This window comes from Artibeus jamaicensis, unplaced genomic scaffold (assembly GCF_021234435.1).
Source record: "Artibeus jamaicensis isolate MK-2021 breed Jamaican fruit bat unplaced genomic scaffold, CSHL_Jam_final scaffold_1964, whole genome shotgun sequence".
Classification (NCBI taxonomy): domain Eukaryota; kingdom Metazoa; phylum Chordata; class Mammalia; order Chiroptera; family Phyllostomidae; genus Artibeus; species Artibeus jamaicensis.
Window position 1 is genome coordinate 18,936,275 of NW_026522030.1, and position 16,289 is coordinate 18,952,563.

Below are 16,289 nucleotides of genomic sequence, written 5' to 3' on the forward strand. Positions count from 1 at the left end.
GCTTTTATTTTCACTTGGGGAAACCGAGGCATGGAAACCGAAGCCACTTGCCCAAAGTCACACCACTCGTGGGCCACACAGCCAGGAAGCCGAGCTTATACGGAGATGACAACAGCATGTATGTAAATAGCATGTCCATGCATCAGTATGCACATTCCAGGCTGGCGGCTACTCATATGTAAAATATTCCATAATTTTTCACAGTCATGAAATATAAGCCATTTATCACCTTTCCCAAATAAATCGGCTATGTCTAAGAACCAGGGAATGTAAAACGTGCCCTTTGGGCTGCAGCAGTCCTGGGCTTCTGTCCTGTGACTGAAGCAGACACGACTCCTCGGACAAGGATGGACCGTGAACTGCAACCTCGTTGATGACGGAGTGGCTGGGGGCCAGGGAAGGGAAGGGCCTTGCTGAGGTCACTCACTGGAGTGAGTGTCCAGGGCTCTTGACTTCCAGGCCACAGAAAACTTTCCATCCCACCTGACTGCCTTCCTCTAGGAACGGATCCTGGAAACCAGACATGGCACCACAGGAGAACCGTACTTCCCCTCCATGTGTTAGAAAGCCAGAGCTGCCCTCCTTACGAAACTAGTCTCATTTCACAGGGAGGGAAACAGGCCCCGAGGCACGGAGCTCCTGCTGGGGTAAGAGGAACCCAGGAGGCTTAACTTCTCAGCATTCCCGCGGACTTCTTCCCTCCCTCCCTTCCAAACAGGCTCAACACGTCCCACATGCCTAGCAGACGCCCTGCCCCTCCACTTCAGCCAGGCCAAATGTCTTAAGGAATAGTCAATTACCCAATTAGCTTTTACAAGGTACTTGATGAAAAAACTTTTCAAATGGTCTGGAGGACTTTAATTTCCAGTTATCTGCCGGGTCCGTTTCCCCTTATGTGAAAAGTGGCCCTTTAGTCCTGTCCAGGTAAAGGGCACTCACTCTCTGCCGTGCTGGCCAGTGGCTCCCAGATCCCTCCAGAAACCATTCAGCGGGGCTTCAACAGGGATTCCTTGTCACTATGGGGGGGACTAAATCTGACAGTGTGTTGGGGCAGAGGGGCCACACCACTCACACCCTTGTCACAGAGGGGACAAGCAGGGTACAAACCTCCAAGAGCCCCTGCCTCTCCAAACATGCCCCCACCCCAACACACTCTGGGCATCTTAATCTTTTTCTCCAGAAAGATCCAGGCCTTTGGTTCATCCATCATGACCTCACTGCCAATGGGTGAAACCCAGTATCTGCCACTTCTCACCGTCAACTTTATAGGGCACGAGGGCTGACCTCCAAAGGCGCCCTTGCGGCCCAAGCCCAGTAATTATTGATGGTGGGACCTACTGGTCATAACAACACATGGCGTCTCTCTCTGGCATTCCTGGCACAAAATAGGGCCAAACTTTCCCTTCCTGGCTTTCCCCTGATCCTCCTCCTCTGCTCATTCCTTGCTGCGCCACCCTTGGCATCCTGAGACAATACCTGTGCAACCCCCCTCCACGGGGGCTCACGGTGAGAGGGGAGACACACTGTGTGTGAGCAGCTCACTCTGTGCCCCTTCTTGGAGGAGGTGGCACCTGAGCGGTGTGTGTATCAGCAGATCAGATAAGGACCAGCCAGATGAAGAGGCGAGGGGAGAGTGGTGTTCCAAAGGGATAGAAAGCACAACACAGACAAAGGCACGGCAGGATGAGGGGCATGGTGTGCTGAGGGAAGACGTGGGGTGAGTCCAATGGTGCAGGGTTTTGAACTGTCTCCATCCCGTGGGCACCACCCTCATTCAATGCATCCTGCCTTCCTGGGACCAGCAGATGAACCTGCTGCCTGGTCTACCGTCCTTAGGCCTCTCCACCACTACTCCTGTCCCCTCCCATCAGCCAGCTGGACCTCACCAACACGAGCATCTGATTGTGTCACCCCTCGATACATTCACAAATGTTCAGCACATCTGTGACCTCCATGACCAACAGAATCATGATCAATTCATCACCCAGGCCTGGAGAGCTCTTAATGATCTGACCCCAACCTACTTCAGCCTCCTGACTCGTTCCTGGCTCCAAGTGTACCAGGTTCCAGCCACTGAGGGTTACTCCACATTCCACAGCCACACCTTGTACTCTCTCGCTGCCATGCCTTGGCTCAGGCTGTGCTCTCCATCTGGAATTCCATCCCTTCTCCTCCTCTGCATTTATCTTTCAAGCCCTCCCCTTGGGCACCCTGTTTAGCCTTTGCAGTGCTCCCCACATTGATCCGGCGATTCTTTCCAAACTCCCCTAGGCATTTTGCCAGGTCTTCTATAATGCTCATCCTGAATTGTCTCAGAGCACATTTATATCATCTCTCTCTCCCTAAGGAGACTGGGTGCCCCTCAAAGGCCAGCCGGGATGCATCTTAGTCTTTTCTAAGTCCCCAGCCGGGTGCTAGGAAAGTGTGACCTGAGTCGTCCAGAATCACATAACACTGATGAGAAGAGATGGTATCACTTGGACACCCTTCAGGTCAACATCACACCTGCTGCCTCAAGCTCCTTGCTGGGCCATCCAACTGCTGCCCTAAGTGGGTTTGGAAGAGGGGATGCATTATGAAAGGTACTGGGTGGGAGTGTCCAGGATGGGAGACCAGAGTTCACTTATGGGGGTTCTGGGAAATGCCAAGTTAAGGCATTTCCCAGAACCCCCATAAGAGAGTAAGACCTTTGCAATGTTTTCTTTGGAGGCCTGGATCTAATGAAACCCCTACCAACTCCTCTTACTCCTCCTCAGAGCTTTCGGCAGAACAAAACATCATGCCAGGACACTGGCAAGCCCAAATTGCCCCTGAGAGCGTATTTCCCCTTCTTCAGTAATAAAAGCACTCCATTCTTTTAGCTGAGTACATGGCCACTTAGATTAAAGACATGTTTCCCGGACTCCCTTGCAGCTAGGCTGAACCACGCAAGAAACTAAGTTCTGTCCAATAATATGAGAAGTGGCCAGTGGCCGTGTCCAGTAACCTCCCTTAAAACAAGTGCTTGAATAATGGCTTTTCTTTTTTTCCCTGTCCATCTATTGCAATGCCTGAAATGCAGCAGTCACGGATGCCACCTTAGACCATGAAGATGAGGGCGATATCCTAGAAAAAGTAAGCTGGGTGGAATCTGAGACTCTGGGGACTTTGGGGAGCCGAACTCCACACCAACTCTAGACTGCCCACCTCTGGACTTTTCCTTGAGGGATAAATAAACCACTGCTGAATTCATGTTATTCTGAGTTGGTCATTTGTAGTCAAACAGCATCCTAACTGACAACCTGGGTACTCATCCCACGACTGTGACCAAAAACAGGGTGCTGGAATTCTTGGACTTTGGATTCCCCTTCTATAGAATGAAGCTCAAAAGCCCCTTTTAGCTTGGAACCTCAGAATAAAGATTTAATTTCCATATAAAAGCAACTTACTGCTAATTTTTTTTTTACCATAGGGCATAACTGTTCATTTCCATTCATTTGAACAGATACCACGTTATGGGGACACTGTCGGGGCAGCTGCATCTGGTCATGCAAGTTGCGCACGACACAACTCCCAGAGTGCCATTTGCTCTTTGGTGCACGTGAATGGTGTCCCCTGGGGTTACCATTACACAACTTGCACAACTGTACCTATACCCATGGTAGTGCAACGTGGCTCCAAATCTCAAGGAGCCTAGAGTCCAGTGAGCAAATCATATATGCAGGTTCAATAAGCATTTATTAAGCACCTACCATGTGCCAGGTACTGGGCTAAGTGCTTTTAATATATTTAACTATATTTACATATATGTGTATGTACATGTATGTATACACACATATTTATGTATAAACAAAAACAAAAACCTGTCGTATGGAACAGGGCCAGAACTGCAAACTGGGAGGCCTACAGTCTAATCAAACGCCAAAACATGGTTTGTTTAGTATATATGTTTGAATGAGATGCCACGATTTTAAAATAGGTAACTTGACCATAAAATTTTGAATTTCCTGTATCTCTTGAAAATTAGATGTGGCAATATTGAACTTGTACCTTCACACTGTCAGCAACTGGTAGAACTAACTGGCAAGGGCCCTTTAGTCAGACACAAACTCTCCCATTTGCCTCAGTCCCCACTACTCCCTCTTGTCTCTGACAGAGAGGCTAAGAAACAGGTATCATTTATCACTGGCTTTGTCGTTGCATTTCTCCTCGAAAGGTTCAGTGAGAACTTTCTTGCATCTATATCTCTTTCCAGAGCAGGAAAGTCAAAGATGACCCAAGCTGGCTGCGTGTCACAAGAAAACTGATCCATCTTCCTTTCTTCACGTATATCACCCACCTGGTGTGGGAAGGAAGCCTGATCAGCCGCCGCTCAAGCAGAACACGTTCACTAGAGGGGAGACATGGGGAAGAAACAGCGGGGGAAGGGGAAGGCTGGGTTCAAATTTTATAGTGATTTTTTTTCTTTTTAAGGGTGATTTGAATCAAATAAGGTAAAATTTTTATATTTCTTAAATTTGGACAATGGAAATATGGATATATTTTGTACTCTCTTATATGCTTAGAGTGTGTCTTATTAAAAGTGTCAAAATCAGTGCTGAGAGGTGCAGCTCAGTTGGCTGGTGTCAGCCCGCAGAGTGAAAGGTTACAGGTTTGTTTCCCGGCTGGGGCACAGGCCTGCATCGCGGGTTGGGTCCCAGGTCAGGTGAGAGGCAACCGATGAACATCTCTCTCACACATCTGTGTTTCTCTCCCTCTCTCTCTTCCTCCCCTCCCTTCTCTCTAAAAATAAATAAATAACATCTTTCTTTTTAATGTCAAAATCAAAAAGGAAACAACCCAGCATCCTCTGTGGCAGGTGCTGTGCTGGGCACTCGGCGGAGGGGATCAGGGAGGCTTTGCAAGGGGACAGCAGTGGGGCGGGAGGTTAAGCCTGGTTCCAACTTGAATGAAGGGCTCCAGGCCTAAGAGGCCCCTCAGCAAGCAGCGTCAGAGAGGAGGGGATGGAGGGGAAAGGAGGGCACTGTGGGGAGGCTGGAGAGGGGTGGGGGAAAGGGTCACGGGGTGGAAGACAGAGGTGGGGTGGGGACACGCTGACACCTGGCTTCGCTCACCCTCACTGCCTCCCCCCAGGTCCATCCTTGGCTCTGTGAACAGCCCGCAGTGTTTCTAAGGATATGTGCCTATTTTTAGAGCAGAGATTTATTTCTTTCCATTTCAACTGTTTACTTCTGTCCCGGGCTTGTGAATCTGCCGGTTTGTGTTACAAGGGAGAACCATGGCCCTGTGGACCAAACCCGGCTGGTGGGAAGCCGTGTGTTGGGACAGGACGTCCCAAGTTCTCATCTTGGCTCTGTGCTGACTCACTGTGTGACCTTGAACAAGTCCTTTCCCCTCTCTGGGCTTCAGGGCTTTTGTTGCTGTTGTTCGATTTTTCATCACTAAAATGATAATGCCAATACTTACCTCATAGTACCGGTGTGAGGATTCCATGGGATGCGTGAAGCACTGGGTAAATGACACATGTCCAAGAGAAGACCCTAAAATCAGGGCTTCTTTACTTGCTCTGTGTGTGGACACACAGGGTGGGGGGGGGTGGGGAGGGAGGGTTGGACGGTCCCTAAGTGCCCTCCTGGCCCTGAGATTCTGCAGTTCTAGGTCTTCTCCTCCACCATTTCTTCCTACAGTTCAGGGCCCACGCCCTCAGAACTCTCCACACATCACGGGCCGAGGAAGGCATGTCTGCTGGAACTTCGTCTGTCACTTAGAAGGGACCTAACCCCAACCTGAGAGGAGCAGGCTCACAGGATCCTTGCAGAAGTTTTAGGAGATGACCCCCATAAAACAGCCCAGGCATGTAAGAAGAGCCCGAGAGAGAATAATCGTTGTTATTTTGGGCTTTGCAGGGGGCCTGTTGTTCCCCGTCGTGTTTCCGTGGTTATACTGTGTCACAGACCCCTGACGGCCGACTTCGGCGTCAACTCCTCGGACCCAATTTCTTCATGAGGTTGGGATTATCTCTACCATCTTCTCTCCTGCAAATCTTTTGATCTTTTTCCTGAAACACTTCGAAAAATATTCTTCCTTTTCCCCAAAGCTTCATTAACAAGCAATATTTATAGTTAAATTCTTTGTGTTGGTGGTTTCTATCTTTTTTAAGAGTAGTATTTATAGTAAAAATAACATAACATCAAAGGAAATCGAAATGAGAAATACAAGTTGCTGATAATCCCGCATCCCATTCCCTTCCAGGCCCATCGCACACATGTGCACGGGGGTGGGGGAGGGGCGGTGGCTGACGGCACAGCCCCTGAGTACCGCCGTCCAGTCTGGAATCCCAGCACCACCGTGTTGCATCCTGGGCAGGTTACCTCATCTCTCTGAGCCTCAATGTCCCCATATTTAGAAAGGGGCTGATAACCAAACCTCTCAGAGGATCACATGAGATAATCCACGCAGGGTTTTGCCCACAGCACACCCAGGAAATGTTAACTACCCATCGATCCTATCAGAACGTGGGTACTGCTGCCTGTAAGTCAGGGTGACTGGCCACGCTCAGCCGTCTCTGCCCACGGCCGTTTTCCCCGCTGCCCGGGGCAAAGGCAATCTGAACCGAGGAGCTGGCTCAGCTTCAGAGCAGCATCCACTTAACCCCGGAGAGAGGAGAAAGGGCAGATCCTCTTGGGGAATCAGTCAGCAGTGGATACTTTTAGCACATGGAGCATTCCTCTCCCGAGGGAGTCCAAGTGCAACAATCTCATGATAAGCTCGAGTTTTTCCAGGCCGCAGACAGGGAGAAAGTTTCGGGGATTTTTTTTCTTTCAAGTCTGGAGTCCTCTGCAGCAAACATCGCTGCTCTCCAGCTTGAGTACTCGGCTCTGTCAGGTGACCCTGGGGCTTAATAGTTGCATCACTGAAAACCTAACCCCCTGCAGTGGGAGCTGAATTCATGAAACAAGCCGCCAGGGCATAGCAGAGTGATGACTTCATAAGTTGTATATATATGTCCAGTCACCATGATGTACACCTGGAACTAATGCAACATAGTACGGCAATATGAAAAATTAGAAAAATGTTAATTAGACTTATTGTCTGATTAACAATGATTGTTTTGTAATATGTATCAGTATCGAATCATTATGTCATGCACCTAAAACTAATATAATGTTACACGTCAATTATATCTACATTTTTAAAGCAAAAAGCATGGGTGCTGAGAGCCAGAGGAGGCTCCTGAGGGCATCTCGGCGGACTGCGTCCCCCTTGCAGACAGGGAAGTAGACCCACCGAGGGAACAGCAGGTGCCCAAGTTGGGAGCAAAGCCAGGAGTAAACACGAACACCTGCCCTTCAGCTTGTTTCCAGGGAGAGAGGAAGGTGATTTCTCATACAGCACCCTCCCCAACTACAGAACCAGGGCACATCTGTGGCTCCAACTATTCCTAGAGACCGCCATGAAGCGCTACAGTGCTGTGGCTAAGCTGTGACCTCTTGGGAAGTGCCATATAAGTGCCCGTGAAACGAAAATGAAAACCGAAGGATACGGACTCATAGAGTTCAACAGAGAGGACAGTGGACGGGGGTTCTGGTCTGGTTCTGTTTGGCCTATGACCTAGAGCTGGCTCCTCCCTGGGCTCAGGTCCTGCTCTGCAGGTCGGAGGTCGGACACCCGCTGGTCCCTGGGCCCTGCCCAGGCCAGCCAGCTCCGGCTCCAGCTCCAGCTCCGAAGCCTCTCACGGTCTGCATACCTTCAGCCTCTCACTCTGCTGGGACTGCGGAACGTGGGCCAAGGGCGGGTGAAAAGTGAGCTGGAATGTTTGTGCTCTCAGAAAGTGGGAGGCCCCCTAGATCTTTTCAAAACTTACATACTGACTTGCAAATCAGGTAACAGAGACATCACAGTGAAGGGGCCAATTGTGTGGCTGGGATAAAAGAAAAAAAAAACCCCACTAGCCTCTGTTATCTCCTATCCTCTCTCTGATTTCTCTTTTCTTTTCCTTGAACTTAGAGAGAAAGGGGTCTTTGAAAATGTTCGTTTCGAAACCACAGTGGTGTGAGAAGCGCACGTCTCGGGTTGCCCAGCGCTGCTCTCAAATCCGGGTACAAGTTACCTTCCTCCCTCCAGCACGGGAGGCGCAGGCACTTGGGAGCCTGTTAGAAACCCGAGTCTCCACGCCTGGTCCTGCAACACTGGGCGTGTTGTTGGCTCTCCATCCGTCCAGTGGACACAGGCATCCCCACCTGCCGACCCCCTGGGGCAGGGTGCAGGGGAGCTGGCTGTGTGAGCGGCACAGAGGCCCTGGGAACTGCTGCTGGGGCCGGATGCCTGATGTCTGGGGTGGGTGCGCCTCAGGAGCTCTTTGCCAGTTTAGAAGTGAAACGGAACTCCCAGCTGGAAATCAAGCAGTCTTTGGGGGCCTTACCCTGGGGTCTGAGGGGGCTCCTCCACCTGTCCCCGCCCCACTCCCAGGTCTGGTGCCCCCCTCCACCTCTGTCACCATCTGCTCAATTTGCAGTCACAGCCTGATCTAACCTCATCCCCCTCCATCCGGCTCAGGGCAATGCCAACAATCCCGAAGGCCAGAGGCAGCAGGCCTGGAGGGCCCCTGGGGGTCTGCCCTTTGCCCTGGGAACAGCAAAGACTCTGCAACATGTTGAGAGGGTTGTGGGGAGGGGCAGGAGCCCTTTCTTATCATCAGAAAAGGACTCTCCCACCACAGGCTGGGCAGGACCACAGGGGCTCCCATGGAGCCCCTTCTCCCTGCCCCCATCTCCCCGGCACCTCCGCCAGTCCCTCTGGCCTAAGACAGCAAGCCCAGCAAACCACTGCCCCAGGCTTCCCCAGGCCTGCTGAGAAACCCGAACCCTCAGTGACCCGCTCCATCTGGCCCAACCGGCTCCAGGCTCATCTCGCCCTCCACAGAAACCGCACTGAGACTGCCTGCTCCCCACCACCTTCTGTACAAGACCCCTTGCTCCTGGCCTTCACTTGGCCTAGAGTTCTTTGTTTTATTCTTGACTTAGAAAAGTCCAGGGCCTAGTTCCAGTATCACCTGTTCTGTGAAGCCTCCCACCAGCAAGAATCAGCCCTCTCTCTGAGCTCCCACCTGCTCCCCTTCAGAACATAATTAGTATTACATCTGCTGCCCACTGGGCCGAGTGCCTTCAGGACAGAATCCCCCCCAGGCTCCCCTGTCAGCGGCCAGCCCGGGGCCTGGCGCTTGGCAGGTACCTGAGCCACGTTTACTGAGTTCCCTACAGGGAGCACACCCTTCCTTCATTCTCACTTTTTAAAGCTCTTTGTTCCTGCAGCAGCGATCTGGCATAGAATTGTTGGAACGGAATAATTTCATAGCAATAAAGCTGGACACTTAATTGTTTCTTGCCCACGTGGCTAGTTTTTGATGCAGGGTGGCTAAGAGGGAAGAGCTGTGGTGCAGAGGAAGGGGAGGGGCCCAAGGCTCTCCCACCAAGGAGGCTGCCTTCTCATCACCTGGAGCGACCTGAGCGTGGAACCGCCCCCTCTGGGTTGGGCGGGGGAGCGGTGGACAGCAAGATGACAGTGTGCCGCTGGAGGAACTTGTCATTCTACGGGCCTAGGACTGAGGGTCCCTAGATGAGGATTCTGGGTTACCTAGAAAGAAGCCACATAACAAATCTGGAGAGAAGACCAGCTTATAAGCTCATGGCAGCTTGGCCCTGGAGACACTAAGGCCCAGACAGGGGCAGCAACCAGTTCAAGGCCACGATGGGTGTAAGAGACGGGGCCAGGGTTGGAACGGAACATCTGACCTCTGGTCCTGCATTTTCCCTGCTAACTTTCACCGCCTCCATGCCAGCTGTGACTACTTGAGGGTCAGAGAAATAGTATATCGGGATAACCAAAAGTTTGTTTAGTGTTTTCTGTAAAAATGGCTCTAGTAGTCCTTGTCTTCAACTTCATTCGAGACAATTTTGTTAAATTGTATTATGACAGCTGTCACATCAGCATGTATTTTAAAAAACTTATCAAAATTGGTGAATTTCCATGCTGTCATTTTAATAGCGAAGATATAAGAGTATATGCAACATTTTTGGAATATTATGCTTTATTATTTCAAGAAAGGTAAAAAACACAACTGAAATGCAAAACAGGATTTGTGTAGTGTATGAAGAAGGTGCTGCGACTGATTCAACATATCAAATGTTTGTGAAGTTTCACCCTGGCTGGTGTGGCTCAGCGGATCGAGCGCCGGCCTGAGAACCAAAAGGTCACCAGTTTGAGTCCCAGTCAGGGCGCGCGCCCCTCAACTTGGGGGCACACGAGAGGCTACCACTCAGTGTTTCTCTTCCTTTCTCCCTTCTTTGCCCTTTCTCTAAAAATAAATAAAATGTTTTTTTTAAAAGAAGTTTGCAAAGTTTCTTGGTACTATTGACATAGCCAAAAAATTCTTTGCTGTGGGGCTGTCTTAGGCATTGGAAGATGTTTAGCAGCACCTCTCGCCTCTACCCACCAGACGTCAACAGCGGGAGAGAGCTGACGTACTCGAAATGTCCAAATCAAAAAAGTTATCGGTGAGGATGAAAAATGTGTCGCTTTTATTTTACAGGAAAAAACGCAATGGGCTTTTGGGTCAACCCGATAGAAGCGTTCTTTTTTTCACAGATCACTGTTAAACTAGAGCTGAGCAATGACAAGTTTTTTTTAAAAAGTGTGAAATGTTCGATTTTTTAATTTAAAAACATACCAAATGGAAAATTCACTGAATTCAGTAACATTCTTTACCCACCTTCTCCCTCCTGGGTGCTGACCTGCACATCTGAGACCGAGGCGTGGGACCTGTCTAGTAGGCCACCTGGGAGTCCCCAACCCCGCTCAGGGCTCCACGGGGCTGAGCAAACCACAGAGGTGACCAGGGATCCTCCCGCCTTCTGATGCTCTGGTCCTAGCAGCAGAGGTGAATTCTGAGCATTAAACACACTTCTTAAGTGTGCCAGCTGTGGAATGCAACAATAAAAACACCACACAAGTGAAAGAGTCTCTTCTTCTAAGTCCTCTATCTCAGTGAACTCATCCTGCGTGTTTCCCCAGCACCCTGAAGCAGCTGCCTGGGTGAAACGGTGGAACGGGCTTTTGCAGGCTCAGGGATAGAGCGAGCTAGCGGGCAATAGCTTGCAGGGCTCCTCAGAGTCTGCACATGCTCTGAATCAGTGTCCATACAGGGTCCAGCCGGGATTCACGGGTCCAGGAATCAAGGGTAGAGATGGGGGGCACTACTCATTAATACCCCGAGTGACTCACTGGCATAAGTTTTGCTTCCTATTCCTGTGACCTTACACTCTGCTGACCTAGGGGGTCTTAGTCCAAAGGGAGAAATGCTTCCTCCAAGAGACAGGACAATGATTCCATTGGACTGGAAGTTAAGACCCACGCCCGGCCACTTGGGGCTCCTCATAGCTCTGAACAGTAGGTAGAGAAGGACTTTCTGTGTTGCCTGGGGAGACTGGTCCTAAGAACCATGGGGAAACTGGAGGCGAGGAAGCGTCTGTGTGCGACAGGAGGGTGCTTAGGGCATTCTTAGTATCACCGCGCCCCGAGATCACAGTCAGTGAAAGCCTGCAACAACCCAGTCTAGGCAGGGCCACCGATGGCCCAGGTCCTTCCGGAATGAAGGTCTGGGCATCCAGCCAGGCAAGGACCACGACCAGGTAGGTGCTTGCCGAAGGCAAAGGGAGTACAGAATAGGTAGTGGGAGAAGATACATGTAACGACCAGCTAGAACCACATGGCCTGTTAGAGAAACAAGGACTACAATGACCATGAGTCTTTCCTTCTCATTGTGTTATGAATACGTTTTCAGGTGTGTATGTGAAGCAAACATCTTTGTTTTTTCCCCTCTTATTCTCTTATCATGTAATATAAGATGTATTGAATTTTTCCCTCTGGTCTCAAGCCTGCCAGCCTTTGGACTAAAACCACACCATCCACTCTCCAGGTGACAGGGTCTCCAGCCTGTCAACTGCAGACCTCGGGACTTGTCAGCCTCCACAATGGTGTGAGCCAATTTCTCACCATAAATCTCTTTCTATATGTATATACATCCCGTTGGTTCTGTTAGAGAGGCCTGGCGAATACATCACACACACACACACACACACACACACCCTCCTGGAAAGGCGATGTCATTCCAATGTGAATGCCACAGAAGAAAGTGGAAGTGGTAGCTTTAGGAAGTCTGCTCCTGTCCCTTCCCCAGGCAGACATGGTTGATGTCCCCGTACCTGTGACAATGCGGTCCCCCTTAGTGCCTACTCACGTCAGGGTCCAGCTCATCCAGCTCGTTCTCCAGAGTCCTGAGCTCTTCCTCTGTCAGGGCTCCGAGGATTTCGTCTTCATCCAGGTCACGGTATTTCTCCAGTTCTCGTCTGTACGACATCGTCAAAGAACTTGTCTTTGCCTTCTGAGATTCGGTGCTGACCTAAGACCTACCAGAAAGAGAAAGATCTTAGGAAGACCGCTTTTGGATTTGTCCTCACAGGAAATAAAGGCTCGCCATCCACATGGCGGCCTGAGCATGCTTTATGAGTTGTCAGGATAGCGATCACTACAGTGGAATACTGTCCTGGATTGGACTGATGCCACAGTAAAACTGAGGGCATGTGATTTAATGAATCATAACTGATTGTATTGGCACAGCCATTAAAAATGAGCAACAGGTGATTAACCTCCTCTGTGAAGCTTTAGTGTAGCCTCCCTAAGCCAAGCTCACTCCAGAAACGGCACTGGGTCCTCACCCGTCCACACGGCTGGCACATCTGCCTCCTCCAGCTCCCGCAGGGCAGGGTCTGGGTTCCCTTCACCCCACTCTCTCCAGGGCCCAGCCCAGGCCTGCGCACACAGCAGGAAGGTTTTCACTGAAATGAGCCCAACTCCAGTTCTCTACCTGCCAGTGCTGGCCCAGTCAGACAGCTTTAAAGGGATTCCGGGCCCTGCTCCACTTGGAGAGGAACGTCAGCTTGCTGTAGAAGCTGCTAGTCCTTCTGCATCGGGGCCTATTCCCACATGACCTTCAACCAACAGGGAGCCTGGCCATCGCTTCCTTTTGGAAGCTGACAGCTGAAAGGTGAGGCAGCCCCTCCGGCCTTCCTTGAATGCTGTGGGACACTGTATAGAATTGGGTCCCCTCAAAAACCACATTTAAAGGTCTAACCCCCAGTGCTGCAGGGACCCAGTACCACACTGCAAGTAAGAATGGGACACTACTTGGAAATAGGGTCCTTGCAGATATAATTAAGTTTAGATGAAGTCACGGTGGAGAAGGATGGACCCCTGATCTGACAGGACTGGCGTCCTCATGAAGAGAGGAAGTTTGGACAGACATGCGTGCAGGAAGAATACCACGTGGGGATGACCGAGGCGGGGATCGGGGTGATGCTTCCAGAAGCCAAGGAACACCAAAGATTGCAAACCACCAGAAGCTGGGGGAGAGGCTGGGACAGATCTTCACCGCCCTTAGAAGGAATCAACTCTGCTGATACCTTGATCTTGAACTTCTAGCCTCTAGAACTTTGAGACAATAGATTTCTGTTGTTTAAGCTGCTCTGTCTGTGATACTTTGTTATGGTCCCCCTGGCAAACTCACACAGTCAGCATCACCTTCTTCACAACAGTATGTGTTTTCAGACATCCGCCAACCCATGCAAACAAATAAACAAAACCCATGACTCATCTGTGAAATGACTGATGGAATTTTCCAGGGTAGAGAGAAACAAAAACTAGGAAAAGACAACCAACTAATCAATCAAAAGGGTGGGATTCATTGTTAATTCAAAAACCATTAAAGTAATGAAAAATAAACTAAAACTGAAGTTCACTAAGCTACCAGAAAAAGCCTCTAGTACAGGAAGCAGAGGTATGTCCTTAACGTAAGTTTGAGCGCGTGTGGGCGTTTCTGTAGAAGTCCAAGCACGTGACAGCTGGCTTGGTAAAAAAAGACCCGCTTCCCACACCCAGAACACCCCAGTACCTTCTTTTCTTTGAAGAATGGCTCGTCCTGGCCCGACGTTGTCCTTTGACCAGACCCCAAGAAAGCGACGTTCAGACCATAAACACCCCCCCCAATTCATTTCCATTTACTTCCAAAGGAAGCACAAGCCGAGGACAATGCTCTGGTATCGATGGCAAAAGCCGTCCCGAAGGCTCTCAGAGAATAACTTCATTTGGCTTTTCCTACACGGAGCCGGGAGAGGCCTCCACCCCGGGCCAAAAGAAACCCCAGTCAAGGGCTGAGAATCTTCCAGAAACTCCCAACCAGTGTCTCTTAGATGGGTTGCAAAACACGTTTTTGGTGCTCCAGCAGGGTCCGGGCCACACGAGGGTCCACGGGACTCTGGACTGCAGGGCTTCTCGGAGCCGCTGGTGCTGCCCCCACACACGGATGTCCCCAAGAGGGACAGCTCGCGTGCAAAATGTCACTGTCCTGTTGACCATGAAACCACATCTCTGAGAAACTGTTCCTGGAATTGGAATCTCAGGAAGCAACGTTGGGAAAACAGCCTTCCGCTCACCTCTGGGTCACAAGAGGGGGCCACTCAGACTCGCCCAAGTAGGGACACAGGGACAGGCCCTGCTAGAACCGGTTTGCAACCCTGGGAGCTTCCCCTGCTTGTTACCTTTGCCAGCTGCCTCGTTTCCTAGATGATCTGCACTGAAAGCCTAAGAAACAAGGCACGGACGGGCCCTGGAGGAGGGTGAACCAAGAAGAGGGGGCAGGGCAGAAAGGGGTCCACGTCAGAGCCAGCCTGGATGAAAGGAGCCGGGAGAGAGCAGGGAGGGAGAAGCAGGCGGCAACTGTGGGGTCCACCAAAGAGGGGCCAGGGCCGGGTGGCAGGGCCACCTCCAGAGAGGCCACCCTGTGGGGCGCAATCATCAAGTTTCCTGAGGATCAAGTCTCTGTCTTAGCACACGTGAGAAAGTTCATGGTTCACTTACACACTCAAAGGTGCTATGGAACTAAAAAATCTGATTTCAGAGAACTCAATTTGTTTCTTTTATTGATTCTAGAGAGAGGGGAAGAGAGGGAGAGAAACACTGATATGCCACCTCTTGCACACACCTCACCTGGGGACCAAAACCACAACCCAGCCCTGTGCCCCAACTGGGAATCGAACCTGGGAACTTTCAGTGTGCAGGACAATGCTCAACTGACTGAGCCACAGCAGCCAGGGCCCATTTCAGAGGATTTCTGAAGTCAAGTGTCCCATGAATATTACAGAGTGACGAAGCATGACATTAAGTAAGCTGAGCGGACACGGAACTCCTCAGGTGAACTGCAGGGCTCTCGGCTTCGAGCCACGCCCATCCACTTGGCTCCCAGGGACGGGCTCTCTGAAGAGCCTCCTCCTGAGTCGGGCCAGGCGGGGGAACTGGAGGTGGGGAGGAGAAACAGGGTGGGAGGGAGGTGAACACCGGGTGGTCAGAGCCCACTTCACACTGGGCCCTAAAACATGGCTCGGAAGAGACGGTGTGTTGTAGCTGTGAGTGAAGGCCTCTGCTCCCTAACGGATGAGCTGTCACGGACAGACGGACACAGGCTGAGATCCCTCGGCCTTGGACCAGAGTATGACCTGCAGGGTGACTCCCCAGGGCACGATCACGGGGCTTCCTCCTCTGGGCCTTGGTTCGCTCCTCTCTGAAATGAGCGAAGATGGACGGCGCAATTCTGCCTGTCGGTCGCCTGGGGCTCTTGGAAGCTTCCAAGAACTGGATCATGAGCATGGTCTTTAAACTGTGCAGAATGAGGTCTCGGGCTCTGAGGAAGCTCCTCCACGACCCTTGTTGGGAGGAGGGTTAAGAAGAAGAGGATAATGGAGGGGGGACTTGCCCCGGTGTTACTTCATTTGTTTATTTGGGGTTTCATGTAAGAGTTCCCTCGAAGACAGGGTTCAGCTGCTGGAGTGGAAAGTTGAAAGTCACTGGACGGGGTTTTGTCACCTGCACAGTGGGAGGGGGTGCTGTCAGGATGGAGTGGCAACAAGCGGATGCAGTGCGCTGCCAGGGGCGGCGCACGGGTGGCGCAGGCGCACAAATGAGAGCCCTCGTTACGGGGCTGCTGCCGAGGTCTCCACTTCCCCCAGCCCTGCTCCCCCGCCTGCACCGTGCGACTGTCCTTTCCCTCAGGCAGACCTCTTCTTCCTGGTCTGCATGTCCCAGTGCCCGGCCCTGTGCCTGGTGGACGTGCTCGCAGGGAGTGAGCCCACTAGCGTTTTGGTCTGGTGTCCTTGAAACTTTGGCCAAGTCTCTTCCTTTCCTGGATCCTTTCTCCCCCCTCC

At 51.2% G+C, this 16,289-nt stretch overlaps 1 protein-coding gene across 1 annotated transcript in view; it reads right to left on the minus strand.

Moving 5' to 3' along the window:
* The window catches only part of TMOD1 (tropomodulin 1), a 72,140-nt gene that overhangs the window by 46,161 nt on the left and 9,690 nt on the right, over positions 1-16,289 (minus strand). The window contains exon 2 of the mRNA XM_053656382.1: positions 12,275-12,443. Within this exon, the coding sequence (XP_053512357.1) occupies positions 12,275-12,394 (120 nt within the window). The 5' untranslated portion in view covers positions 12,395-12,443. The remainder of the gene's footprint in view (positions 1-12,274; positions 12,444-16,289) is intronic.